Raw genomic sequence first — 27,327 nt, 5'->3', positions numbered from 1 at the left:
GTGGCGCAAGCAGTTAAGTGCCCGCGCTCTGCTGCGGCGGCCCCAGGGTTCGCCGGTTAGGATCCTGGGCGCGCACCGACGCACCGCTTGGCAAGCTGTGCTGTGGCGGCGTCCCATATAAAGTAGAGGAAGATGGGCACAGATGTTAGCCCAGGGCCAGTCTTCCTTAGCAAAAAAAAGAGGAGGATTGGCAGATGTTAGCTCAGGGCTGATCCTCCTCTCACACACACACAAAAAACTCTCTTCTTCACCCATCAAAGTCCAATTCAGATGACATCTCCTCCATAAAGCCTCCCCTGATCACCCAAATCAGAGGTGCTAATATGTATCCAGTAGAATTTTATACCATTTATGTTGTATATTTATGAATTGACTTTGTACCTACTACGTGTAAGTTTTTCAAAGGTAAGGACTAAGTTTTGCTCATTTTTATTTTCTCTAGAATATAATAAAATGTCTGGCTCATGGTAGGTAATTAATATGTGTTTGTAAGATTTAATAAAATAAAAAGTAAGTTTTGTTCGTTATTGTTATGATAGTCTTGGCTCTCCAACTAAATGATAAATTCTTTGAAGTTGGCACATGATATATTTTCAATAAATGGTAGCTATGATGATGATGATGTATATTGTTCTAGGTACATAGTAAATAATCATACCTTAAAGGAATTGATTAGCTAAGCGTTGAATCTGAACTAAGGACCAGAAGAACCAAAATATAGATTCAAGATGGCTAAAGGTGACCCAAGGAAGCTAGAGACAGGACGTCTCATTGACTTCCCATAAAGAACACAAAGGAGATTTTTTATATGCAGTCCGGTTTGGAAAACTATTTCTGGGGAAGAGAAATCCAAGTTTAGTAAACTGAAAAGGCTGACAAAATTGAGAAATGAAGGGTGATGGACTCATTAAATGTCACTAAAAAGATGGATGATTCCAATGTTTTCAAATGATTACCACGTGGCTTCTTCCTTCTCTGTTGGGAATTTTACCCTAAGATCAAGCTTAATGGCAAAGCCTCTGTAGATGTAAGAAAAAAGAAGTTGGTGAAGTGTGTAATAATCTGAGACATAGTGAAAAGCAGTCTTGTTAAGTTGGAAGAAAATTATGAGATGTTTAAAATGTATGGTTTAAAGGAGACATGATAGGTAATGTGATCCCTGATGAGTTTATTTGCTCTTTAGCCATGAAAAAGGCAGAGAAAGAAGAAGAGCTCTTAGAAAAGAACAAGATTGAGGACAGTGGTGAAAAAAGCTGTATAATATTCTTCTCCTTGTAACCACTGAATAAGGGAAAAGCCACAAACAAAGGTCCTTTCATTTGGGATAATGTCTATTGCTTCACTAGTTTAACTTACAAAGTTGAGTTATGATAACAGAATATTTTCCAAAAGCTTTCAAGAAATTGTAAACTGATTGACTTGAAGGGGTTATGGTTGAAGTGAGCACCTTGAAACTGTGCCAAAAGCACATGTATTTCTAAATATTTAAAAATGAAAAGCATTTTTGTACCCTTTTATTGTGAACTTTGCTGCTGTTCTAATGAAGTATTTCAAGATGATTCAGGCATTTAAAAAATATATCAAGTGGTGCTAACTCTATGGTTATTGGCTATCAAACCTTAACAATCAACTATGTATACCTATAAATTGTAAACACACACACATGCATGCACACACATGTACACATACATGCATTCATCCTTGCCCCAGTAAATTCTTGTGATGTGTTCAGATTTTCCAAAGCCCCACCATGAGGTTGGATGCATTTATACTGCAGGATATAGCCATTCACCTAAGGTGGCCTTTCTGAGTATAGTGAAGTAGGGTTTCTATGACCATTTTTAAGACAGAGAAATAATATTGCACTGCATAAGACGTTAGAATCAAGAAAGTGTTTTTCCATCAGTAGAGTAGCTAAATAAATTATGAGAATGCATTCCGTATTATAGTATATTGTCACTAAAAAGAATGAGGCAGAACAATATGTACTGACATAGAAAGACTTCCAAGATATATTGTGATAAAAGCAAGTCATAAAACACGTAGTTTGATCTCAATTCAAATTTATCTTAGAGATGCTGGCTTTCTCATATACCTGCACTAGTCACTCACTGTAATCCATTATCTTGTTTTGTTCATCATAGCAGTTATTACTATCTGACTGTATGCTATATGCTTATAGTTTTGTTTGTTTATTAAATTTATTACCTATACTTTTCCGATTAAATGTAAATTCAAGGTCCCTGGCTTGTTCCCAGTACCTAGTATATTCCTGGCACAGAGCAGGCTCTCAGTGAATAGCTGTTGAATGAATGAATGACTGAATCCCATTTATCATTTACCCTACATTTGCCCCACCTATATATATGCCCCATATTTGTATATATGCACATAAATAGGTAAAAATTGGAAAAATTGTTGACAAAATACACATCAGTTATCATGTGTTAATTCTCAATAAGGGAAATTTTTATAGCTTATTCTATTTCTGTACTATGTGATCTTTAACAATGAAAATGTATTCATGTATTACTTATTTAATTAAAATAAATAATGGTAGTTTAAAAAATGAAATGTAGGCCTCTTTACCATCAGCGAAGAGCCATCCAATGAATGTTTAAAAGCTATGTAGATCCAAATACTTAAACATTTGCAAACCTTTATAATATTGACTGTATATAAAATGATGAAATATTTTTGAAGCAAGAAAAGTAGGTTTATACTTAACAATTTACAATTTTGATTAAAGCAATAAAAGGACAAACCAAAACCCATTCCATCAGAAGACTGGCCCCCTATAAAGTGTGTATGTGTTGGGGGGGCATGGTATATAGTATGTTCTCTGTGTTTTGTTTTATTTTTCAGTGATGGTCAGTTTAATTGTGACCGAGTTGAATGAGATGGCTACTTTAGCTGTTTAAGGGTCCTTAGTAGCAAGAGATTATGCAAAAATCAAGTTTATCACTTGAATATGGGATGGAGGAGGAATGAGCTTTCTTGATTTGACTTTTTTTTTAGATTAAAGTACCAAAATTTTGTTAAACTTGCTGTGAATATATCAACTTCGAATTTTTATTTTATTTTTTTATTGGTGTCATAATAGTTTATAACATTGTGAAATTTTAGTTGTACATTATTGTTTGTCAGTCACCATATAAATGCTTCCCTTCACCCCTTGTGCCCACCCCCAGCCCCCCTACCCCCTGGTAACCACCAAACTGTTCTCTCTGTCCATGTGTTAGTTTATCTTCCGCATATGTGTAAAATCATGCGGTGTTTGTCTTTCTCTGTCTGGCTTATTTCGCTTAACATAATACCCTCCAGGTCCATCCATGTTGTTGCAAATGGGACAATTTTGTCTTTTTTTATGGCTGAGTAGTATTCCATTGTATATATATACCACATCTTCTTTATCCAATCATCAGTCGAGGGACACTTGGGTTGCTTCCACTTCTTGGCTATAGTGAATAATGCTGCCATGAACATAGGGGTGCATAAGCCTGTTTGGATTGTTGATTTTAATTTCTTTGGATAAATACCCAGTAATGGGATAGCTGGATCATAAGGTATTTCTATTTTTAATTTTTTGAGGAATCTCCATACTGTTTTCCATAGAGGCTGCACCAGTTTGCATTCCCACCAGCAGTGAATTAGGGTTCCCATTTCTCCACAACCTCTCGAACATTTGTTATTTTTTGTCTTGGTGATTTAGCCATTCTAATGGGTGTAAGGTGATATCTTAGTGTAGTTTTGATTTGCATTTCCCTGATGATTAGTGATGTTGAACATCTTTTCACGTGCTTATTGGCCATCTGTATATCTTCCTTGGAAAAATGTCCATTCATATCCTCTGCCCATTTTTTGATCGAGTTGTTTATTTTTTTCTTGTTCAGTTATGTCAGCTCTTGATACATTCTGGAGATTAGCGCCTTGTTGGATATATGATTTGCAAATATTTTCTCCCACCTAGTGGGTTGTCTTTTCATTTTGATCCTGGTTTCATTTGCCTTGCAGAAGCTCTTTAGTCTGATGAAGTCCCACTTGTTTATTTTTTCTTTTGTTTCCTTTGTACAAGTAGACATGGAATTTGAAAAGATCCCTTTATGACCAATGTCAAGGGTGTAGTGCCTATGTTTTCTTCCAGGAGTTCTATAGTTTCAGGTCTTACCTTCAAGTCTTTGATCCATTTTGAGTTAATTTTTGTGTATGGCTAAAGAAAATAGTCTACTTTCATTCTTTACATGTGGCTGTCCAGTTTTCCCAGCACCATTTATTGAAGAGACTGTCCTTTCTCCATTGTATGTTCTTAGCTCCTTTGTCGACGATTAGCTGTCTATAGCTGTGTGGTTTTATTTCTGGGCTTTCAGTTCTGTTCCATTGATCTGTGTGTCTGTTTTTGTACCAGTACCATGCTGTTTTAATTATTATAGCTTTGTAGTATATTTTGAAGTCAGGGATTGTGATGCCTACAGCTTTGTTCTTTCTTCTCAGGATTGCTTTAGCTGTTTGGGGTCTTTTGTTGCCCCATATGAATTTTAGTATTCTTTGTTCTATTTCCATGAAGAATGTCATTGGGATTCTGATTGGGATTGCATTGAATCTGTAGATTGCTTTAGGTAGTATGGACATTTTAACTGTGTTTATTCTTCCAATCCATGTGCATGGGATATCCTTCCATTTCTTTATGTCACCATCTATTTCTTTTAATAATATCTTATAGTTTTCATTGGAGAGGTCTTTTACGTCCTTGGTTAAATTTATTCCTAGATATTTTATTCTTTTTGTTGCAACTGTAGATGGGATTGTCTTCTTGAGTTCTTTTTCTGTTAGTTCATTATTAGGGTATAGAAATGCAACTGATTTTTGTAAGTTGACTTTGTACCCTGCAACTTTGGAGTAGTTGTTGATTATTTCTAATAGTTTGCCAATGGATTCTTTAGAGTTTTCTATATATAAAATCATGTCATCTGCAAACAGCAAGAGTTTCACTTCTTCGTTGCCTATTTGGATTCCTTTTATTCCTTTTTCTTGCCTAATTGCTCTGGCCAAAACCTCCAGTACTATATTGAATAAGAGTGGTGAGAGTGGGCACCCTTGTCTTGTTCTTGTTCTCAGAGGAATGGCTTTCAGTTTTTCCCCATGGAGTATGATGTTGGCTGTGGGTTTGTCATATATGGCCTTTATTATGTTGAGGTACTTTCCTTCTATACCCATTTTGTTGAGAGTTTTTATCATAAATGAATGCTGTATTTTGTCAAATGCTTTCTCAGCGTCTGTTGAGATGATCGTGTGGTTTTTATTCCTTGTTTTGTTAATGTAGTATATCACATTGATTGATTTGCACATGTTGAACCACCCCTGTGTCCCTGGTATAAATCCCACCTGATCATGGTGTGTGATCTTTTTAATGTATTGCTCTATTTGATTTGCCAATATTTTGTTGAGGATTTTTGTCTCTATGTTCATCAGCGATATTGGCCTGTAATTTTCCTTCTTTGTCTTGTCGTTGTCTGGATTTGGTATTAGGGTGATGTTGGCCTCGTAGAATGTGTTAGGAAGTGTTCCATCTTCCTCTATTTTTTGGAATAGTTTAAGAAGGATAGCTATTAAATCTTCTTTGAATATTTGGTAAAATTCTCCAGAGAAGCCATCTGGTCCTGGACTTTTATTTTTTGGGAGGTTTTTGATTACTGTTTCAGTCTCTTTACTTGTGATTCAGATTCAGATTCTGTATTTCTCCTTTTTTTTTTTTTCTTTTAAATAATTCACTTTTTATTTTTGTTTTTTTTACCCCCAAAGCCCCAGTAGATAGTTGTAATTCATAGTTGCACATCCTTCTAGTTGCTGTATGTGGGACACGGCCTCAGCATGGCCAGAGAAGCAGTGCGTTGGTGCGCACCCGGGATCTGAACCCAGGCCGCCAGTAGTGGAGCGCGCGCACTTAACCGCTAAGCCACGGTGCCGGCCCTGTATTTCTCCTTGATTCAGTTTTGGAAGGTTGTATGAGTCTAAGAATTTATCCATTTCTTCTAGATTGTCCAATTTGTTGGCATATAGTTTTTCATAGTATTCTCTTATAATCCTTTGTATTTCTGTGGTATCTGTTGTAATTTCTCCTCTTTCATTTCTAATTTTATTTATTTGTGGCCTCTCTCTTTTTTTCTTGGTGAGTCTGGCTAAGAATTTTTTGTCAATTTTGTTTATCTTCTCAAAGAACCAGCTTTTTGTTTCATCGATCCTATCTACTGTTTTTTTTCGGTTTCAATTTCATTTATTTCTGCTCTAATTTTTATTATTTCCCTCCTTCTACTGACTTTGGGCTTTGTTCTTTTTCTAATTCTGTTAAGTGTAGTTTAAGGTTACTTATTGGGGATTTTTCTTGTTTGTTAAGGTGGGCCTGTATTGCTGTGAGTTTCTGTCTCAGGACCACTTTGGCTGCATCCCATATGAGTTGGTATGGTGTATTTTCTTCATTTGTCTCAAGCTATTTTTTGATTTCTCCTTTACTTTCTTCAATGATCCATTGGTTGTTCAGTAGCATATTGTTTAATCTCCACATCTTTGTCACTTTCCCAGTTTTTTTCTTGTAGTTGATTTCTATTTTCCTAGCATTATGGTCAGAAAAGATGCTTGTTATGATTTCAATCTTCTTAAATTTATAGAGGCTTGCCTTGTTTCCCAACATATGGGAATCCTTGAGAATGTTCCATGCATGCTTGAGAAGAATGTGTAATCTGCTGTGTTTGGATGGAGCGCTCTCTATATATCTATTAGGTCCATCTCGTCTGGTTTTTCTTTTAAGTCCACTATTTCCTTTTTTTTTTTCCATTTCCTTATTGACTTTATGTCTGGATGATCTATCCAGTGATGTAAGTGGGGTATTAAGATCCCCTTCTATTGTTGTGTTGTTGTTAATATCTCCTTTTAGGTTTGTTAATAGTTGTTTTATGTACTTTGGTGTTCCTGTGTTGGGTGCATATATGTTTATAAATGATATATCTTCTTGGTGGAGTTCCCTTTTATCATTATATATTGCCCCTCTTTGTCTCTCCTTACCTGTTTTATCTTGAAGTCTACTTTGTCTGATATAAGTATGGCAACACCTGCTTTCTTTTGTTTTCCATTAGCTTGGAGTATTGTCTTCCATCCTTTCACTTTGAGCCTGTTTGTCTTTAGAGCTGAGATGTGTTTCCTGGAGGCAGCATATTGTTGGATCTTGTTTTATAATCCATCTTGCCACTCTGTCTTTTGATTGAAGAATTTAATCCATTTACATTTAGAGTGATTATTGATATATGAGGGCTTAATCTTGCTATTTTATTGCTCATTTTCCAGTTCTTTTGCATTTCCTTTGTTTCTCATCCTGTGTGTTTCAGACTACCAATTCAGTTTGGTAGTTCTGTACGATAGTTTTCTGTTTGTTTATCGTATGTGTCTCTGTTCTGATTATTTGTTTAGTGGTTACCATGAGGTTTGTATAAAGAATCTCGTAGATGAAATAGACCATTTTCTGATGGCCTCTTATTTCCTTAGACTAAGTCAATTCCATCCCTTTCCTCTTCCCCTTCTAAGTTATTATTGTCACAACTTATTCCATCCTGTGTTGTGAGTTTGTGTGTAAAGTGATGAGGTTATATTTATTTTTGGTGTTTTCCTTCCCTTAATCTTTGATGTTATAATTGTTGGCTAACCTATTCGGATAGAGAGCTGCAATTTTTCTGATTTTGTCTACCTATTATTCTCCTTGCTCAAAGCTTTGTATCCCCTTTCTCTCTCTTTTGTTTTTTTTCAGGCATGAGGGCCTTCTTGAGCATTTCTTGTAGTGGGGGTCTTGTGGCAATGAACTCCCTTAGCTTTTGTTTATCTGGGATAGATATTATTTCTCCATTATATCTGAAGGATATTTTCACTGGATAGAGTATTCTTGGCTGAAAGTTTTTGTCTTCCATAATTTTGAATATATCATTCTACTGTCTCCTAGCCTGTAAAGTTTTTGGTGAGAAATCGGCTGAGAGCCTGATAGGAATTCCTTTGTACGTTATTTTTTTTGTCTTGCTGCCCTTAGTATTTTTTTTATCATTGACTTTTGCCAGCTTTACTACTATATGTCTTGGAAAGGGTCTTTTCATGTTGATATATTTAGGAGATCTCTTGATTCACTTGTATATCCAGCTCCTCCCCCAGGTTTGGGAAGTTCTCAGCTATTATTTCTTTGAACAAACTCTCTGCTCCTTTTTCCTCTCTTCTCCCTCAGGAATACCTATAACTCTGATGTTGCTTTTCCTAATTGAGTCAGATATTTCATGGAAAATTTCTTCATTTCTTTTTAGTCTTAGTTCTCTCTCATTCTCCATCTGGAGCATTTCTGCATTCCTATCCTCAATATTGCTAATTCCTTCCTCTATATTATCAGCTCTGTTCTTTAAAGATTCCAGATTTTTCTTTATCTCCTCCATTGTTTTTTTCATCTCCAACATTTCTGATTGGTTTTTCTTTATAGTTTCAATCTCTTTTGTGAAGAAGTTCCTGATTTCATTGAATTGTCTATCTGTATTTTCTTGTAGTTCATTGAGCTTTTTTATGATAGCTATTTTGAATTCTCTGTCATTGAAGTTATAAATTTCTGTGCCTTCAGGGTTGATTTCTGGGTGCTTGTCATTTTCCTTCTGGTCTGGAGATTTAATATATTTTTGCATACTGCTTGAAGGCGTGGGCTTATGTTTCCTCATCCGGAAAATATCTGGTTGCAGCTTCCACCTGCCACAACTGGGTGGAGGTCAAGAGCTGTGTATTTTGAGCCTGCCGCAATCCATGGGTACTCTGGCCAACTGGCTGTGCTGGTGCTCCAGGTGGGGGGAGGAGCTCGCTCTTTCACCTACCCAATTCTGGGGGCTTCTTGCTCTTCCCTCACTATCTGCTCTCCTGGGTGCTAGCTTGGTGAAGGCACCCCCACAACAGTTCAGTCCCCTCCATATGAGAATTTCCCACAGGCTGTGAGAGAGAACTTGGAGAGCGACGGTTTTCCTGTGGAGGGCCGCCCCTCCCCCTTCTCTATCTGAGAGCCGTGCAGTCATGGAGGGGAGGGGCTCTTTATTTCACCTGCCCAATCCTGGGGGCTTCTCGTTCTTCCCTCACTATCTGCTCTCCTGGGGTGCTAGCTTGATGAAGGCACCCCCACAACAGTTGAGTCCCCTCTGTATGGGAATTTCACACAGGCTGTGAGAGAACTTGGAGAGTGACCATTTTCCTGCAGAGGGCCACCCCTCTCCCCTCTCTCTCAGGGAGCCTCATGGTCCCAGTCCCAGGGTCCCTGTCATTGGGGAAGGAGAAGAGTTCTCCTTACCTCCTTCCACTTCCTCCAGGGGTACCAGCACCTCCACCTTCAGATGTAAGGCTGCGTGGGTCTCTCAGATGTCTTTTGTGTTGTGTGAATGTCCTCTGTTGGTATATGAATGTCCTTTTTGTTGTATCTTAGTGGGGGAGAGTCTATGAGGGAAAGCTCACTCCGCCATGATGCTGACATCTTTGATTTTACTTTTTCAGCAGCAATTTAGAGTCATGCCAGCAATGGGCTTAGTTCACTGAATAGGTTATCTGAGAATATATTTGTTTGCCTGTTTTCCTTAATTGAGTTGGGCATAGTGGTCACCCTAGCTGCATTGCGGTGTGTCACTTTAGGTCCTGGTTAAACTGTTTCAAGTTTGTACTTGGGGAGATGAGAGGTTTCCATGCAAATTATGGACATGTGAAATAGAAAAACATCATTTAATTATTTTGCTAAGGGATAGAGAAGCAAACTTATCTAAGGTAGTGTGTAAGTTTTCCTTCTCTAGTCACCCAGTCTTCAGTGTAAGCAGGAAATTGTAGATTGGGGATTGAGACCCCCTCCCACTCTGAGAGCCCAGACAGTGGCTCTTAGTATTGGGCTTAGTGACTTTTTACAGATTCCCTGAGATCTCTGGGATGACTGCTGGGAGAGTCTACCCTCCCTCCTCCTCCATCATATTCCCATATTTCTTTATTTCTCTTCTCTTTGTTTTTCTTCGTTGCTCATTTCTTTTTCTCTGCCACTGGTCCCTCAAGCATCAGCTACTCTTCAGGCAAAACAAGCTGCTGATCTTGGCCATGCTCAAACTACAGTTCCATATGTTGCAAGAGGTCACAAAAAGAATCAGAAGAGGAGATTAATTCACAGTCGAAAGGGAGAAGCTTTAATGGGTATGAGGTTTCCATTTGAGATGATGAAAAAGTTCTGAAACTAGATAGGGGTGATGGTTGCACAACATTGTGAATATACTTAGTGTTACTAAATTGTGCACTTTAAAATGGCTAAAATGGTAAAATTTTTGTTATGTGTATTTTGCCACAATAAAAAAAAAGGGAGAGGCTCTTTCTAAAGTGATGCCCACATTTGCAAGTTCTCTCCCATTTCTTACGTTCTAAGTTTTTCATTTGAAAATTCAAGAGGACTTTTAAAAAGGCACACAACCAAACTTAAACAACTAGCAGAGGGCCCTGCTATTTATTTATTTTATTATTATTATTATTATTTTTTGTGAGGAAGATCAGCCCTGAGCTAACATCCATGCTAATCCTCCTCTGTTTGCTGAGGAAGACCAGCTCTGAGCTAACATTCATTGCCAATCCTCCTCCCCTTTTTTCTCCAAAGCCCCAGCAGATAGTTGTATGTCACAGTTGCACATCCTTCTAGTTGCTGTATGTGGGACGTGGCCTCAGCATGGCCGGAGAAGTGGTATGTCAGTGCACACCCGGGATCCGAACTCGGGCCACCAGTAGCGGAGCGCGCGCACTTAACCACTAAGCCACGGGGCTGGCCCTGGCCCTGCTATTTATAAGGGTGGATTTGTGCTGCCTAATATGTGATCCCTTAGTTAGATCTAGCTTTCAGAGGCTTTTCTGGGCTGAATGGGGATAAGGATGCTATACTGGAAAATGCATGCAAGAAATGTTCTTTGGCAAAGCATTAGGATATAATATGATGCTACGTATGTATGTATGTATGTATGTGCAGAACCTTAATAAGCTGGAACTTGACAATAAAGAGATATATTTGGGGGTCAAGATCGATTCTCCATAAATAACTTCTATTGATTTCCAACACAAAATGGGACTCTCCTCGTGGTTACTTTACTTTTCTGGATGTAAACCATAGAACTCTACAGCTGTACCAGTCAGTCTCATTGAACTAGCCAAACCTTAACAAGTAATTGCAGAATTGCAGAAAGTGCGTAAAGTAACATTCTCCATTTTTTCACACATTAGGGCTAGGGTTAAAGTCAGGCTTCCTTTTTTGTCTGGGGTTGGGCTTGTAGTTCTGAACTCTGGCAGTGCCAACCAATTAAATGTTTTCCCTGCTGTCTGACTCCACTCCTTCCTTAATCCCACTCCTTTCTCCTGCCCTTCTAAATGGAAGTTTATCCTCAAAAAAGAACTGAGCCTTGGTTCTGCAACATGTTCAGGATGTCCCTCATGCTTATACTGTTGTCAGAGGTACAACTAAACCTTGAGAACTTGTTTGAAGATTCTGGCAGAGGAGAAGAGCTACTGGTATATCTACTACTGAAGCTTGGCCCTTCTTGGTCTGGTTATATGGACACCCTTACCTTAAAGACACATGTTGAAGAGAAAGGAATGATGAGAATTACATCAGCAGATTGACTGGCTCGGTGCAGGTGATAAATAGAGCAGCCAGCTCGCCTTCCCATGCACTTCCCTACATGCGCCTGGGAATTTCTTTTCTGCAATATTTCTTAATTCTTTATGCACCATAAGCGTAGATTTCATGAGAAAGAAAAGGCAATGACTACTCAAGTTTTGCAAAAGATAATTGACATTTCTGAATGTTGTTATTACTAAGAAATCAAGCAGAGCTGCTGATTCTAATAGCCTGAGAATGACAGATAGTTTATCATCGCTAGGCATTAACGTCCTCATTCATCTCTCTCCTCTACTTTTCCTTAAGATCTTTCCACTTTCCACTTCAGATATAATTCTATCCCTCCAGGTACTAGGACAGTAGGTCACCTTGATCTGAATATTCGCTTATGGGTGAAGTTATTTGGTGTCAGTGATATAGTGGTGACAGGAAAGATGTCCTTTTCAGGTCAAGTAGTCCTAGTGACCAAGATCCCATTTAAGAAGGAATAGTAATCAGTGGGGTTAGAGTGATTCTCTCCTGTTCCAGCCTCAGTCTATTTAAGACAGAATTTATTCTTTCTAAACTCCTTGTTGTTCTGATCCTACTACCTTAATCTTAAAATAATCTGAAAATGTTTTGCTGTCATAGAAATTTAGTTTAAGTAATAGTTTGATGATGGTTTTTCGGTTTAGGCAGGCTTTACTAAAAACATCTCAGGTTAACATTGCCTTCTGTTCTCTTACATGTTTTCAGAGAAGGAGAGTTTGTTACTTTTTTCAGCATTTTAATGACTTTTTCAGAAACCCCATTTTCTCTGCAATCATTTGTGTGATGGTTCGAGCTTGTATCAGTGTAAAACTAAGCTAGATGTATCTTCTGCCATATCTTCTTTGCAAATTTATCTTGATGTCTTACAGTGCCACAATGAAGAAAGTTGCCAACAGCCTTACTTGCAGCACTTGCTCAGCTGTCACAGCTTTACACCTTTTTAGAACCTCACTGGAGAATCTGGGAAGAGTGTCAGGCAGAAAGGTGACTTTTTGATCATCTCGGAGGAGCTGCTGGTCCTTTGGGCAGGTGGCTGGAGAAGTAATGAAGACACTCAGGGGAGTCCAAGGTGACTTTGTATCATTGTTTCAAGTCTGAGTGTGAACCCTTTAAATTTTTAGCCCAAAGGAAATGAATGTTCTTAAAGGAGCTTTGCTGTCTGCATACCCCTGAGAATCAAACCATACTCAAAGCAGCCACTGTCAAATAGAATTCGTCTCCAACTTAGAGCTCTTGTGTGGTGCTTTTATGGTATTGGTCCTTACATGTTACATTTTTCTTTCATGTCTGGTCCTTTATATTATACTTACTTTAGCTGGTCGATTTTCACTTGTCTCTTCAAAGTAAATATATCTCAAATTACCTTCCTTTTTCAACACTTTGCACCTTTCAGTCCATCCTAATAGTTCCTGGTTGCTTCTTTACTCAGTTCTGATTTGGATGCTCTCCCACCTTTATTACTTCTCGCATATTTTCTCTTATTTCCTTTTTATCTCTCTTCCATTCTGTGTATTCAACTAACAGTTAATGATTAAGAACCTACTGTATGTGCAGCATTAAAGCACAAAAAATGTGTTTTTTCAATTATCTAATGTATTAAAGATATTTTAATCCTGATTGAGCCATATTTTCTACTTGTCCCATTTGTTAATTTGCCTTATTCCATTTTTAGACTTATTAACTCTGTTGCCCAATTGATGTGATGATAGTGAATAAGTTAGCCAAACATTAACAAGTAATTGAGAATTGTAGAAAGTGCATCAAGTAACATTCTCCATTTTTTGGAGCAACACATGGTTGCCGCCTGAAGAAGCCCTATTCATTTAAATGCATATACAAATTAATTACTTTAGATATTTTGTTATTCAGATTTTACTTTTCTTGTTCACTGCTGTATTCACAGAGCCTAGCACAGCACCAGACACAAAGTAGTGCCTTATAAATGTTTGTTGAATGAGTAAAAGAGTGTTGGGCTAATATGGAATGAATTCTGGATCTTTTAAAACTTAAAAGTAACTGGATTTGGATTCAAAATAACTTTTAACTTTATATATGGCATGCCTACTTTTTAAAAAATGCTTTAAATATTTTTAATATGCTTTAAATTTTTTTAATAAATAAAATTTTTAAACAAACTATAGTCTTTGAGAAGCTTAATCTTTAAGGGTTGGAAATTAGAAAATATTCATTGTTTTATTTTATTTATTTATTTTTTGTGTGTGAGGAGATCAGCCCTGTGCTAACATGTGCCAATCCTCCTCTTTTTTTGCTGAGGAAGACTGGCCCTGGGCTAACATCCGTGCCCATCATCCTCCACTTTATATGGGATGCTGCCACAGCATGGCTTGCCAAGCAGTGCGTCAGTGCGTGCCCGGGATCTGAACTGGCAAACCCTGGCTCACCGCAGCAGAGCGCGCGCACTTAACCACTTGCGCCACCGGGCTGGCCCCTATTCATTGTTTTAAATATGTGCTTGTTAATGCCCATGAGGTCATTTACAACCACTGCCTATTTGTTCTCTTGTGAGGGATGTGGACTGATGTTCAGCTCCACATGCTCAGTGTGTGAGCACAGGCTCGAGAGGCACTCTTCTGGTTTGAACTTTGGTCTGCTACCCTCTAACTCTGACCTGGAGCCAGTTATTTCTCTTGTGTATGTCTCTACTTCCTCATCCTTTAGTCTGTAAAATAGGCATAATAATTTAACAAACCTCATAGAATTGTTATGAGAAGTAAAAAAATTAATATTAGTAAAGTGCTTAGAACAGTACTGGGCACCTAATAAGTGCTTGTTAGTGAAATGCATCTAATAATAGTACCTACCTCAGATGATTGTTGTGAAAAGTAAATGAGATATTTGTAAAATTCCTAACACAGTGCCTTAGTACCTTGTGAATCCTCAATAAATCTATTATTATTTTTAATAAAGAAGACACATTAAGATGTTATATCTATCTTCAAAGGTTTTAAAAGTAAGCACACATAAAACGAGAACAACTAAGTGATGCGCTCTATGACATGAATTGTAAATAAACCCAGACAGTAGAGAAGAGGAAGAGTCACTGTGCACTGGAATGTGAAAGGAGGATCCCTCGTGAAGGCAGCCTCTGTGGCCCAGAGGCTGAGGGGAGAAGAGGACAGAGTACAGATGGCAGGGAGTGGTGGGAGCGAATCAGTTAGGAGGGTGGGGCAGTGCAGTTGAGGCCCTGGAAAGCCTGGAGTTGTGCAGCTGGCAGTAGGGAGCCCATTCGATGGGTTGTCGGGCAGCATGGTTTCCAGGGTGCCCATTGTCTTGGTTGGGTTGCCCTGGTGGAAACTGTCTCATGTCCTCTGTGCGTGTGCTTGCCTGGGCTTGCGTGCTAAGGCCACTTTTGTTCCTGCTCGATGCCCTTTGGCCCAAGAATTTACTACTCAGCTTTCATAAAGCTTTCTTGAAATTGCACTTCTTTTTTTTTTTTTTTTTGTGAGGGAGATCAGCCCTGAGCTAACATCTGATGCTCAGTTCTCCTCTTTTTTCTGAGGAAGACTGGCCCTGAGCTAACATCTGTGCCCATCGTCCTCTACTTTATATGGGATGCTGCCACAGCATGGCTTGACAAGCAGTGCATCAGTGCGTGCCTGGGATCCGAACCGGCGAACCCCGGGCTGCCACAGTGGAGCGCACACACTTAACCGCTTGCGCCACCAGGCCGGCCCCGAAATTGCATTTCTTCTATGGAATGGCAGTGCCTTACTGAAAAGTTTTCCTGAAAGGAAATGAAAAGGGAGGAAAAACATTCTACTCCACTGAGTTCTTTCAGCAGGCATTTTATGGCCACTTCTCTAGAGCATGAGCTCTCGTGTGTGCCCTGCTTCCTCTCTCATATTTTCTTTGGAATAGAGTAAGTTGTCATTTAACAAATAACAGTGATAATGGGCTGGATCCTATCAATGATCCAAGGTCACTAAAATACTCTCAGAGTATAAATTCTTTTTGAGTTGCCAGGCTTCATATAAAAGATGCATTTCAAGTCTCTAAAGGATGTACAGTTTATTCTCAGGATTTTAAAACCCAGTCTAGCTTTCCAAAGGCTTAGTATATGATGAACTAGTTTTCAGTCTTTTTTAGGTGGTGATCTTGATGTTTTTCCATTTCAGCTTTGGAACAACCAGTGAGTCAAGGATTATTGCTTTGGTTTCCTGTAATCTTTACTCATAGGTTTGTAAAATGATATACCATAAAAGAATTGGTATTTTTGAACATATCCACATACATGGATATAAGTCACAGAGCATATTGCATTGGCTGCTGAATTTGCTGCCTTAAATGGGAATCTTACATATGAAATTTTATAAATACTATATACATGTAAAAGATTATCTCCAGAAAATTAAGAAATTCCTTTCCAAAGGCTATAGTAGTTTTAAAGAGTGAATAAAGGGAAGAGATAAAATTGACAACTTAGTATAGTTGAACTCAATAAATGCAATAGTAGCATATTAGAATGATATTTATAAAAGATTTATAAAGAATTTATATAAGACTTTTTAGATATTCTTCTTTTGGCCCTCAGAAGATCAAAGAAAGCTGGGAGGAAGATACCTTTATTAGATGTAGAGTTGTTTGACATTTGAGCTGACTTATTAATTAATCCTTCTGACACCTTCCAACGAATTCTGACAACTCATTGGCCAATTTTTGTATAAATGAGATGGGTGAGAAGGTGGAATTTACTAAGCCATCACTATGGGTCAGCCTAGTTACATTAACTCATTTAAACCTCACCACATCCCTGTGTGATCAGTATTATCCCAGTTTTGTAAATAAGGAAATAGAGGCTCAGAGAGTAAGGACAGGTGAGTTGCCTAAATTCTCTGACCCATGAGGGCAATGCTAGGACTCAAACCCTCCCTCACACCTCATCATGTTTTTCCATTTGTAATAACTGTCTTGGCACATTCTCTTGCCTTGTATGTCCTCTAGTCCCAGAGTGGTCATGAGCTTTCAAAATTGGGTCAACTCGAATTATTTAGCTCACATTCAAAGTAGAAAACTGAACTTAAGTCAAATTTACTTCTTTCAGGGAACCACCCAGCATCTTACATTAACACTTCATAAAATGTATTTTGTGATCAAGTAAGTTTGGGTAATACAGAGCTTAAAAACATAGTTTACCTGATTTCTTTAGTACAGGACTTCTTTGGGTCTTTAATAGACTAATGTGAACTCTGAATCTCTAAGGGGAGGATATTACAGGCATTATTTCACAAGCTGTTTATTTATTCATGTATTTATTTATCCTTTTATTTTGGTAGAATATCTCAAAGGATTAGTTTTCTTTGAAACTATCCATCTTAAATAGTGTGTCATCTTAGGCAAATATCTTTACCTCTTTGGGCCTAAATTTTCTGTTCTACAAATGAGACTAAAGATATTCCAAAGATCCCTTTAGCTTTAAAAATTCTATGATATAGCCCCTACCCCCAAGTCTAGGCATTTGTGCTACCAAGTGAACTTTCTAAGGATAGAATAAGATTTTCTGAAAACCACTCTTTCTTTCATTCATTCATGAAACATTTATTGATTGCCAAGCATTACGCCAGGTCTAAGGATAAAAAGACAAGTAAGAAAGATACAAATAAGACAAACACACACTGCCCTCAGGATGAGGGCATATGATGATACACATATGGTAAGAGAGCATACACCTGAACTGATGATACAATATAGTAAGAGAGCAGAAGAAATACAGATAATACAGACACATGTGAACTGATGATTATAAAACAACTGAGTAAGAGAGAATAGAAACATTCATAAATAATAAAGATTCATGGAGGATCTGCCTTTTCTTTGCAGGAGTTAAGTAAGGTTTTCTGGAGGGAGAACGCCCTATCTGGGTCTTAAGGGATGGGTAGGGATGAAGGGAAAGTACTTCAGGCAGAGGGGACATAACAAAAAAAGCAGAGGAGGTTGAAGCAGTGTAACATGTGTGATGATCTACAAGAGTTTAGCAATTGCTAGAATATGAAGTTCAAGGCAGGGGAAGGTGAGCATAGAGTTTAAGAGTTGTAAGAGTAGGCAGGGCTAGCGTTGAGCGCCTTCTCTGTCAGATGCCGAACTCAGTCCTGTGTGATGGAGAGCCAGTGGAAGACTTGAAACAGGGAAGTGACATGTTCCCAGCTGCATTTTATATAGGTGTGTGGAAAACAGCTGCAAAGAGAGAAAAGAGGTAGGGAGAGCAGTAAGGAGACTACTGCAGATGTTCAGGGGATAGATAATGAGCACCTGAACCAAGAGAATGACAGTAGGAAAGCAGAGGAAAAGAAGGATTTGAGAAATATTTAGTATTTAGTAGATATAACCTGCTTAGTCTGGTGATTGATTGGAGGAGTAGGGTAAAGGAGAGGTCATCACCTTCTAGTTTGGATGATGAAGTATATGATGTCAGTACGAGAAGAGGTGCTGCTTTATGGAGAAAAATGATGTGATGTGATCACTTTTGGACCTGATGAGTGTAAGGCCTTCCTAAGACATTTGTAAATAGCTTAAAATTGGAGATGTTAAACCACAACCCCTTTTCGTGCATCAAACACAAATGGAGATTTCATTTTGAGTAGAGGACTCACATTTAAGGACCACTCCATATTGCCAGTTATTTGATTTAGGTTTTTGGGATATTACAAATAAATGGCAATTTTATTTTTAATATAAATATAATTATTAATCAAAATTATAAATAAGTTCATTTTAATCTTATTTAACCATAGAATTATGAGGCAGGCAATAAATATTGTTTATACTTACTGATTTCAGTTTTAGTTGCTAGTGCTGTTGAGTTGACTCTGACTCCTAGCAACCCTGTATACAGCAGAGTGGAACCCTACCCAGTCTTTATGTGCCATCCTTTCACTCCCCGTCACTATATCAGACAATGCTCTACTGCTATTCACAGGGTTTTTATGGCCAATTTTTTCAGAAGTGGGTGGCCAGGTGCTTCTTCCTAGTCTGTCTTAGTCTGGAAGCTGAAACTTGTCCACCATGAGTGACCCTGCTGGTATGCGAACTCCCAGTGGCATAGCTTGCAGCATCACAGCAACATGCAGCCGCCACAGTATGACAACTGGCAGATGGTGGTGTGGTTCTCTGACCGGGAAATGCACTGAGGTCACGGTGGTGAGAGTGCCGGATCTTAACTTCTAGACCACCAGGGCTGGCTGATTTAAGTCTAGTTGTTTTTAAATATATTTTTTGTTGAAAGAAAATGAACACATGACCATTAGTTTAGATTTTTTTTTTACCAATATTATAAAATATCATTTAAAATATTCTTATTTTTACCAAATCAATAAAATTGGTGTAGGTGAATTAAAAAGACTACAAATCTACTCTGAACTTTATATATGCCAGGTGTTCAAAGCTCTGCTATACCTCAAGCCAAGGAACTAACTCCTCACTTTCCCTGTTGTCAAGGGGAACTGAAACATTTTCTAAGTGGCTCCTACCATTTCTTTTTGAATGCACTATTTAAAGCAGATTCTGTAAGGATCTTTCTATAGGGTTAGGAATATGGTCTGCATAAGAACTGGCTCAAATATTCCTCATTTGAAGTTGATATAAGCGTGAACCAGAGCCCAATTTTTTGCAGCTCTATCAACAAGTGGTTCTAGATGTACTGGAAGGAGGTGAGAGGAATGTTAAGGGAAGAAGCAGATGATGAGAAAAAGTAAACATAAGGAAAAAGTCTCTTACCGGGTTCTTGTTGTATTATGTGGTTGTTTTTAAACCAAGTTATCTGAGGCTCTGGGACACCGATAGCATGACAGTCTAAAGTGGTAGAGCTGCTGATAGCCACTGTGTGATCACTGAGGTTTCGCAGGAGGTAAGGTGCTTCCTGATCTAGTGAATAAAGAAAGGGAATTGTTATTACTAATCAATTTTATTCTTTTATTGTTTATGCATATCAACATTTTAAATATATATAGAAACAGCAAAACTCAATTATAAGGTTTTATTTGTATTTTGTTCTCTAAATCTTTCCTCTATGGTTAATCTACTGCTTCCTCTTTATTAAGTTGCTACAAGAAATTGAAATTTGTTAGGACACAGAGTAAAATCAAGGACTAAATTCTATATTTTTTCATTTCAATATCAAGGTTTTTGCCTGGCCAACTAGTTTCCTTCCTTTTTTTGAAAGAAGTTTTATTCTCTCAAAAGAACCTAAGGGTTTTGCACAATATGTTAGGAACTCTAAATGAAAACATGATTTTGGATATAGGCTTGTAATGAATTTTTACATAAATATATAGTATTATAGTGATGAGCTAATATAATTTTGTATGTATTTTTATTGATGTGTTTGTGAGGGCAGGCATATTTGTGTTACTCAGCTGTCAGTAACCTAAATTGTAAGGCAGCAGACCAAACAGGAGAATTTCTTGAACTTTGAAAGCTTTATTGATTATTTCCTTCCTCCATTCCCTTCCCAAATGCAAGCGACCAAAGGATTAATTCAAGAGGCAGAGGCACAGATTTGCAGTTTTTGCACTATATAATAGTACAAATATTGTATTTTATATTATTTTCTCTTAAAACATACAAATATGATACAATACAATTTATTTTAATAAAATGCCAACCAATATAGTACAACAAAATGAATTTAATACATTAGGATGCAATACATTACAACATTAAAATCCCACATAGGAACAGCAGTACCCCAAGGCCCCCAGTGAGTACAGTGTCTCTGTTTAATGAAATAGTCAGTCCTGCTGATGTGTATACATTCTAGTTAGGCGGGTGCTGGATTGGTAGCTCAAGCTTCCAAAGTAAAAGAATAAAGACAACTCCTAATGTCTTTCCCACCCTCCCAAATCATCCTTTTCCCCGCTTGTTGCAAATTCTGGAACAGAAATCAAAAGAGTTTTGGCATAACTTACACATTCTGCACCACTGGTTTCAATTATACAGTATGAACTGTCTCTGACCATTTTTGATTTTCTCATCTTGTACTACAACTGTGAAAGCAGCTTAGGAGTGATTACAATGCTATAAGAGATGACACATTGCAATGGCTTTGATTTCATGTCCCTGCAGGATTCTGCCAAGTCCCAAACCCTTTCTCTTTTTATTCCTGCAGGGAAACTCTCAGGATTAGCATTCATTAAAGCAATTGAGAAATCTCAGGTTAAAAAGTATATTATCATATAACTTTTATAACATGTTCACTTAGTAAAACATGGCAGGGTTACTATCTGTTAGGAGAAACAGATTTCTCATTAAATTTGGATTTCTATAGCTTATCATTAGTCTTTTCTCATTTTATGCAAAATGAAATCTGAAGGCAAAAAAGAGTGTTGAAGGAAGTGCTCTGATTTATAAGCTCTTCAAACAGTATGGAATGAATGATAGCAACATCCTTTTGCCTGTTTCAGTGTATCTTTCCTAGTCTATCTTGCCCCCTAGGCAGAAACATTTTAATATTTCTGTGTTTGCATATTGTACAATCTATCAAATAGCTCTACCTGATAGAAAATGCAGCCACGTATCAAAATCTTCAATTTTGATAACTTTTACATGCTTGAACATTACAATTTTGACATTTTTACACAGTAAAGACCCCAAATGTATCAGTGAAACATGACAAGATAATAAAGAACAGTATCATATTACTATTGAGTATCTTTTACAGTGGCAAGCTAACTTGGACATATCTCATTTAAAACTCAGACCCAGTTCACTGAGTTATACTTTTAGTAGCTTCCTCTAACACATTTACTGTTTTTCATGCACTAAATATGATAAAATAATCTATCATTGCCCATAGGCCTTATTATAAAAAGGAAGTCTGACTATAGGGCCTATAACACCCAATTATTTTCATAGCTACAAATTGTAACATCATCAACACAGGATTTGGCTTCCCTGACAGGTGTATTGGAAAACAATGCTTACATAAAAGAGAACATTTTATTTCTCCCAAAGGCCCTATCTGTACTACACAAACTTCAGACAAAAGAAGCAGCAGAAAGGCTACAGAATAAACATGACTCTCAATTAAATACAAAGTTCATATAAACATCTGAAACATACAGTATTATGATTTCTTTCTTTGTACCCATTTCTGAAAAAATGTTCTCCTATGTAAAAAAGTCTCATTTTTAGCTAGTTTCTAAATGACCAATCAACCAAGGAATCATTTTATCAATCCCACTTTATATTTTATAGTAATCTATTTTGACGTTTTAAATAAGAAAGGTATGTTGAACCCAGATTTTTAAACCTAGGTTATTTGATGGAAATAGGTAGCTGCTTTCCAAAATTTAACAAAGTGGAGCTGATCCCTTCAAACTGAGAAAATCAGAATTAACAGAATATTTCTGCTGGTTTGTCAGTAGCCAAAGATAGCTCCCCATCAGGTTCTTCTTTTATTTTTCAGTGTTATAGCCGCAGAGATCTGCCAGGTCCCATAAATACATAGTTTCTATTTTCCATTTGGAATGGGGACTGAGGAACCAGCCTCATGCCCTCTACTCCATCTCAGTCACTCTTCATATTAGGCTTTTTTTCCTATTTTTCCCATTATCCTCCCCTTACTACACACCCAAAAGAGTAACTAATAAAAAACAAAACCACCCAATTGTTTTTTCTTTTTGAAACTCTCTGGAAGGATTAATTACACAGTGAATAATTAGTTACTCTATGGAATTCTTAAAATTGTCTCTTGGAAATGCTTAAAATCATCTCCTGTAAATACTAACACCCTTCCCCTCCCCATGAAAATTACATTGCAATTTTAAGGAGAGGGAAATGATAGATTCTGCATGTCCAATTCACCATTTTTTCGAAGGAATCCCTAAATTCCATTTGCTTTTTCAGCTTTAGTGAAAATTGAGGCCCCCAAGTTCTGTGGTACTAAGGCATTGTTTCCTGAAGGAACACACTGACTTATAATGAACAAAGACGCCAGGCAAAAGAGCCATAGGTAAAATTTCAAGATACAATTGATTATTCTTTCCTTTGGGCTGACAACTTCCAGGTTACTAATTGTTTTCAGAGCATTTGGGGCTCCATAAAACTGGCATTCTGGGGAAATGCTATTGTTTACTCTTTCACACTTGACAAAAGCAATTCCCACGTGAAAGACAAGTTTAGCCGTGGGACAGAGTCTGTTACCTAAAGGAGGAAACAGTCTGGTGAGTTCCCAAGCCTGAAAAGTTGTCATATTGTCACCCCCTGTTGAACTGCCCAGCCACTGTGTTCTCAGCCATGGCTATTTTGGTCATTATAGTTTGTTTTCCAGTAGTTCATGCAAGTCACATATAATGATCAATCATAAATGAAAACAACAAAACAATGCATATTAAATTGGTAAAAAAGTCACTTTCTCCTCAAATGCAAGCCTAAAACAAGAGATTACAATCTTTCATGATTTAAAAATGCTGTGTATTTTTAAATGACTCTGAATTCTGCTTCTGTAGTTTTGCCATTTCTTAATCCCCATTAAAAATACTATTAACATTTGCATATGGGGAAAGTGGACTTTTTTTAATGGACAAATTTTAGATTTACATTTAGAAGAATGCATTAAACCTCTGGGCCCAATAGCCTTTATTTCCTTGATAAACTGATTGTGGTACACCTTTCAATGCCATCAATTAAACAGGATAAAGTTCTTTAACAGAATAACCAGGAGACAAAAATATTTAAAATGATGGCATGATCCACTTTCTTTCAGGTGCTGTCATAGCTGTGTAGTCCACTCAGAGGCAGTGAGAAGGAAACCCTTCCCTGGACTAGTGTGCTAGCTACCCGGAATTGCATAAGAGGAGGGAAGGGGGCTTGATTTGGGTGGCCTTTCATAATTCATACTGTGCTAAAGCTTTAATACCTCTGAATTACACCCACATCTTGCACCCCTGGGGCTCATTTTAGAAGCTCCAGTTTAAGATTAATGTGCTTAATGTAAAAAAAAAAAAAAGAAAAAAAGCATTTTCAAATAAATAAGCATTATAACTTGCTATCCAGGTGCTATTTACAAATCAAGAACAGATGAAATAATACAAAATAAAACCAGGCAGAGGTCCGACAGAGTCTCAAATTCAACTGTACTCATTCTGAGCTGGAAAATTAACTTATTCATGTCCATCTTTGGCAGAAACCAGCATCTGTTTAAATTATTCAGTTTGTGCAGCTTCGAAGCTTAAAAATAAAAAGAGGTTGGCATCAAAGTGGAAGGAAAGGATCAGTCCCAAGTTGTTGTTTATCAGGCAGGAGAAGACAGCAAAAAGCAAAACACACAGAGAATGCACTGCAGGGATCCTCCAAATCCAAACGCGCACCAAGTCGGCCCCAGAGGGCAGACCCCTCAGCCTGATGGGGGAGCCCAGAGCTGGGACCTTGGGGTCTCATTATTACTCCTATCATCTCCAAACTCATTTTGGGAGGAGCATCTCCTCTGAGCCATAAAGTTAGCAACAGTGACAATAAATCAAGATGATATGAGACAACTGTTACTTTTTAATGAGTCCTTTAATGTTTTACATTACTTTGTGTGGTACAATCATTCCTTGTGCTTTTAAATTTGGAGATCCGAGAGAAAACAGCCTTTTTGTTGCAGTGCTCACCTCTAATTGTAACTTCTTTCTTCTGAAGGATTTCTTCCCCTGTGTATATGTTCCTGGCTCTGCAGGCATAGGTGCCTGAATCTTCCAGGGAAACATTCTTGATGATGAGATTAAGAGTAATGGAGTACTCTTTGGTGATGGCCATTTTTTGCTTGCTAATACTGTGGTGCATTGTTCGGTTATTAACTGTCCGCAGCAAAATCCAAGTAATGTCTCTGTATAAGAACTTGTTAACCGTGCAAGACAGTTTCAGGTCCTCTCCTTCCGTAGGCATTTTTTCCAAGTTAACATGAAATCCGTTTGGCACGTCTATAAAATAAGAATAAAGAACTTCAGTTTTCATTAAAAAAATCAATGTCTCATCCTGAGACAACATCTCATCATGAGATATTCAAAGATCTTAAGAGTTGTTCCTACACAAATTCTCTCAGCATCAGGATTAAAAGGATGAGTATTATTTTTTTTATTTTAGGAGAACTGATCAAACATAGCAGGTAGGAACCAATTAAGTTCATTTCATCAAAAGTGAGGCAGGAAATGCAAAACAGGACCATTATTAGGATGGTACATTTTCCTTATTTGCCCAAAGTTCCTCTTCAAAATGGAATGTTTTTTACAACTTGGGATGATAATCACATTTCCATTTCTTTATCACATACAGAACTCCTGTGGTAAGTGGGCAAACTCGTGAAGTGATAGAACAGTTTGTACTAAAAACCAAAGATGCTTTTATAGTTAAACTTACCCAAAATAAATTATGAACAAGTGAGAATAGGAAGTCCCAGGTACATGCTAGGAGACTTCAGTCATGCCTGTCAACACCACTTTAATCCTAAACTTTTCCAGTTAAAAAAAAACTGATTTCCCAAGTTTCCTACAATTGGATTGCTATATCCTCCTCTTGCTGCTGTTCCATTACTTTCCCTGCTCTTTGCTGGCACAGCGGGTCAGAGAAGAGCCAGGTTACTTGTTCAGGTCCCTTTACGGTGATTTTCTACTCAGACATAAAAGAGCAAAGATTTCTTCTGAAAATGCAGACAACTGATCTGGCAGAGTTACCAGATTCCAAAGTGGTGGCAATGGGGGAAGAGTAATTTTAAAAATCAGATTTACTCTCAAAAACATATTAAACATTTTCTGAAAGTGACTGTGTCATTAGAAGCCATTTTCTTCAATGTCAATTCCCAGCTAACCTTCATCTCCATCTTCTAAGTGCCTCTAGCAACACCTCATGAGCTCTCCTCCTCAGTCTTCTTACCCTGGACCATCGTTTAGCTTCTGCGCTGAGAGTTCCTCAGTCTCATTTTAGACCATTTCACCAGAGGATTTTAAAAAATCATTGGTTACTGGCCCTGAACTGACCTGCTCTCAAAACCCTCCCATTGCTTGTTACTGGTGGCATATCTGTATTTGAGCAAAGAATTTGGGCCAACATTTTTACAAAGTACTTTGAAGATGAAAAGCACTATGTTATGCTATTATTATTATTATTCTTTACACACAAAGCTATAAAGAAACCTTTAAACCTTAAGGAGACAATAGTCCAAATTTAGATATCATATCAACTCTTTCCTAAATCTCACTTTGCTTGTTTTTCTGATTTTTCTGGACTTTGGCTTTATTATAAAGTATCACGTCTGAAGAAATGCCAAAGTATTCATTTGAAACCTGGGAGCCGGGGGTAACAGTAGCTTATGAAGCTGTCAGTGATTGGGAAGAGTGGAGACCAGTGGAGGTTTTCCTGCTTTTAAAATGAAAATCTAAGAATGTGCCAGAAGATGCAGAAGCAGCTGACAGTCATTTTTAACATAACAATAAGGTGTCAGAAATAGCCCCTCTAATTCAGCATCTTTTTATATTTGGGACATTTTCCAAGTATGGGGAGTAAAACAGTAGCCATCAACTTTTACACAGATACTAGAACAGAAATATTGTGCACTGGTTGCAATCAAATCATTTCTTAAAAGACCATAGATTTTCCATTTATGAGGTTTCATCCTGGTAGTTAGAACCCAAGCAAACCCAAGTAACACCATTGAGATCATGTAGAGAGTTTCTATTTACTTTAGTGATTTGAAACTTCCTGTGGAAATAGCTCACAGGTTTCCTGATGGAAGATTTTGTTTATCTTTGCCAAGCACCACCAGGAATCTCAAAATAAAATGCATTTAGTGACATTGGGAAACCAGGGAGATAAGGCAGTGCTGTTCCTGTTTCACCCTCAGTAATTGCTAACACACCCATAGTCATGCTGAGTGCCAGCAAAACAGCAAAAACACACACATAGGAAAAGAACTAAGTAGGTTTTGAGGTCGGTTTCTCATATGGGGGAGGCTGTTACTGAAGCTAATTTGGTTTATGTTATCAGGCAGCCTCTTAGAAATGATTATCTATTTCTCAGTATAACCTCTTTGGTATTCTTTTTTATCCATAGAAGATGATAAATAAAATGTCCTGAGCTAGTTAATGAATCCTGAGGGATTTTTCCCCTTAATTCATGTTGATTTTTTTTAGCCTGAATACAAAAACAGACCCAAGAAAGAATTGCCTTCTAACTCTCAAAGTGAAAACAAGAAATCTTCCCACACTTAAGTATATGTTGCGGATTCATCACAATCATTATCAGCACCAATTAACACTCATCCATCTAATATATATCACACCCATGGCATCTTACGAGGTGTCATGGAGAAGAATCAACCCTTGCTCAGAAGAGACATTCAACCTAGAGTTAGATGAAAGAGTAATCTATTTACAAAGGTGCATATTTGGGGGTAGACATTTGACTTGATTGGATCAAATTTGAATTAAGTTTATGAAATGAGACAAGCATAGAAAGTAAAAGGATGAATGGTATCTCCTTTGTCAGGTGGAAATAAAGGCTTTACTTCTACTGAAGAATAAAAACAACAATCTCTAAAAAGAAAGTGAATAATTACTAGAAAGTTTTGCTTGTTTCAAGTAGATTCTATGTACAAGTGAATAGCAAAGTTTAGAGTGGAAGCATTGGAG

The 27,327-nt window shown here is 37.6% G+C and overlaps 1 protein-coding gene across 1 annotated transcript in view; it reads right to left on the bottom strand.

Moving 5' to 3' along the window:
- Window positions 1-27,327, bottom strand: part of FLT1 (fms related receptor tyrosine kinase 1) — a 185,068-nt gene that overhangs the window by 65,747 nt on the left and 91,994 nt on the right. The window contains exons 13-14 of the mRNA XM_004435289.3: window positions 24,316-24,624; window positions 19,439-19,585 (exon numbers count right to left, since the gene is read on the bottom strand). Coding sequence (XP_004435346.1) covers window positions 19,439-19,585; window positions 24,316-24,624 — 456 coding nt within the window. The remainder of the gene's footprint in view (window positions 1-19,438; window positions 19,586-24,315; window positions 24,625-27,327) is intronic.

This window comes from Ceratotherium simum, chromosome 10, assembly GCF_057802395.1.
Source record: "Ceratotherium simum simum isolate JZ-2026a chromosome 10, ASM5780239v1, whole genome shotgun sequence".
Classification (NCBI taxonomy): domain Eukaryota; kingdom Metazoa; phylum Chordata; class Mammalia; order Perissodactyla; family Rhinocerotidae; genus Ceratotherium; species Ceratotherium simum.
Note: the sequence above shows the minus strand (reverse complement) of the source record. Positions and strands in the feature narration are given on the sequence as shown.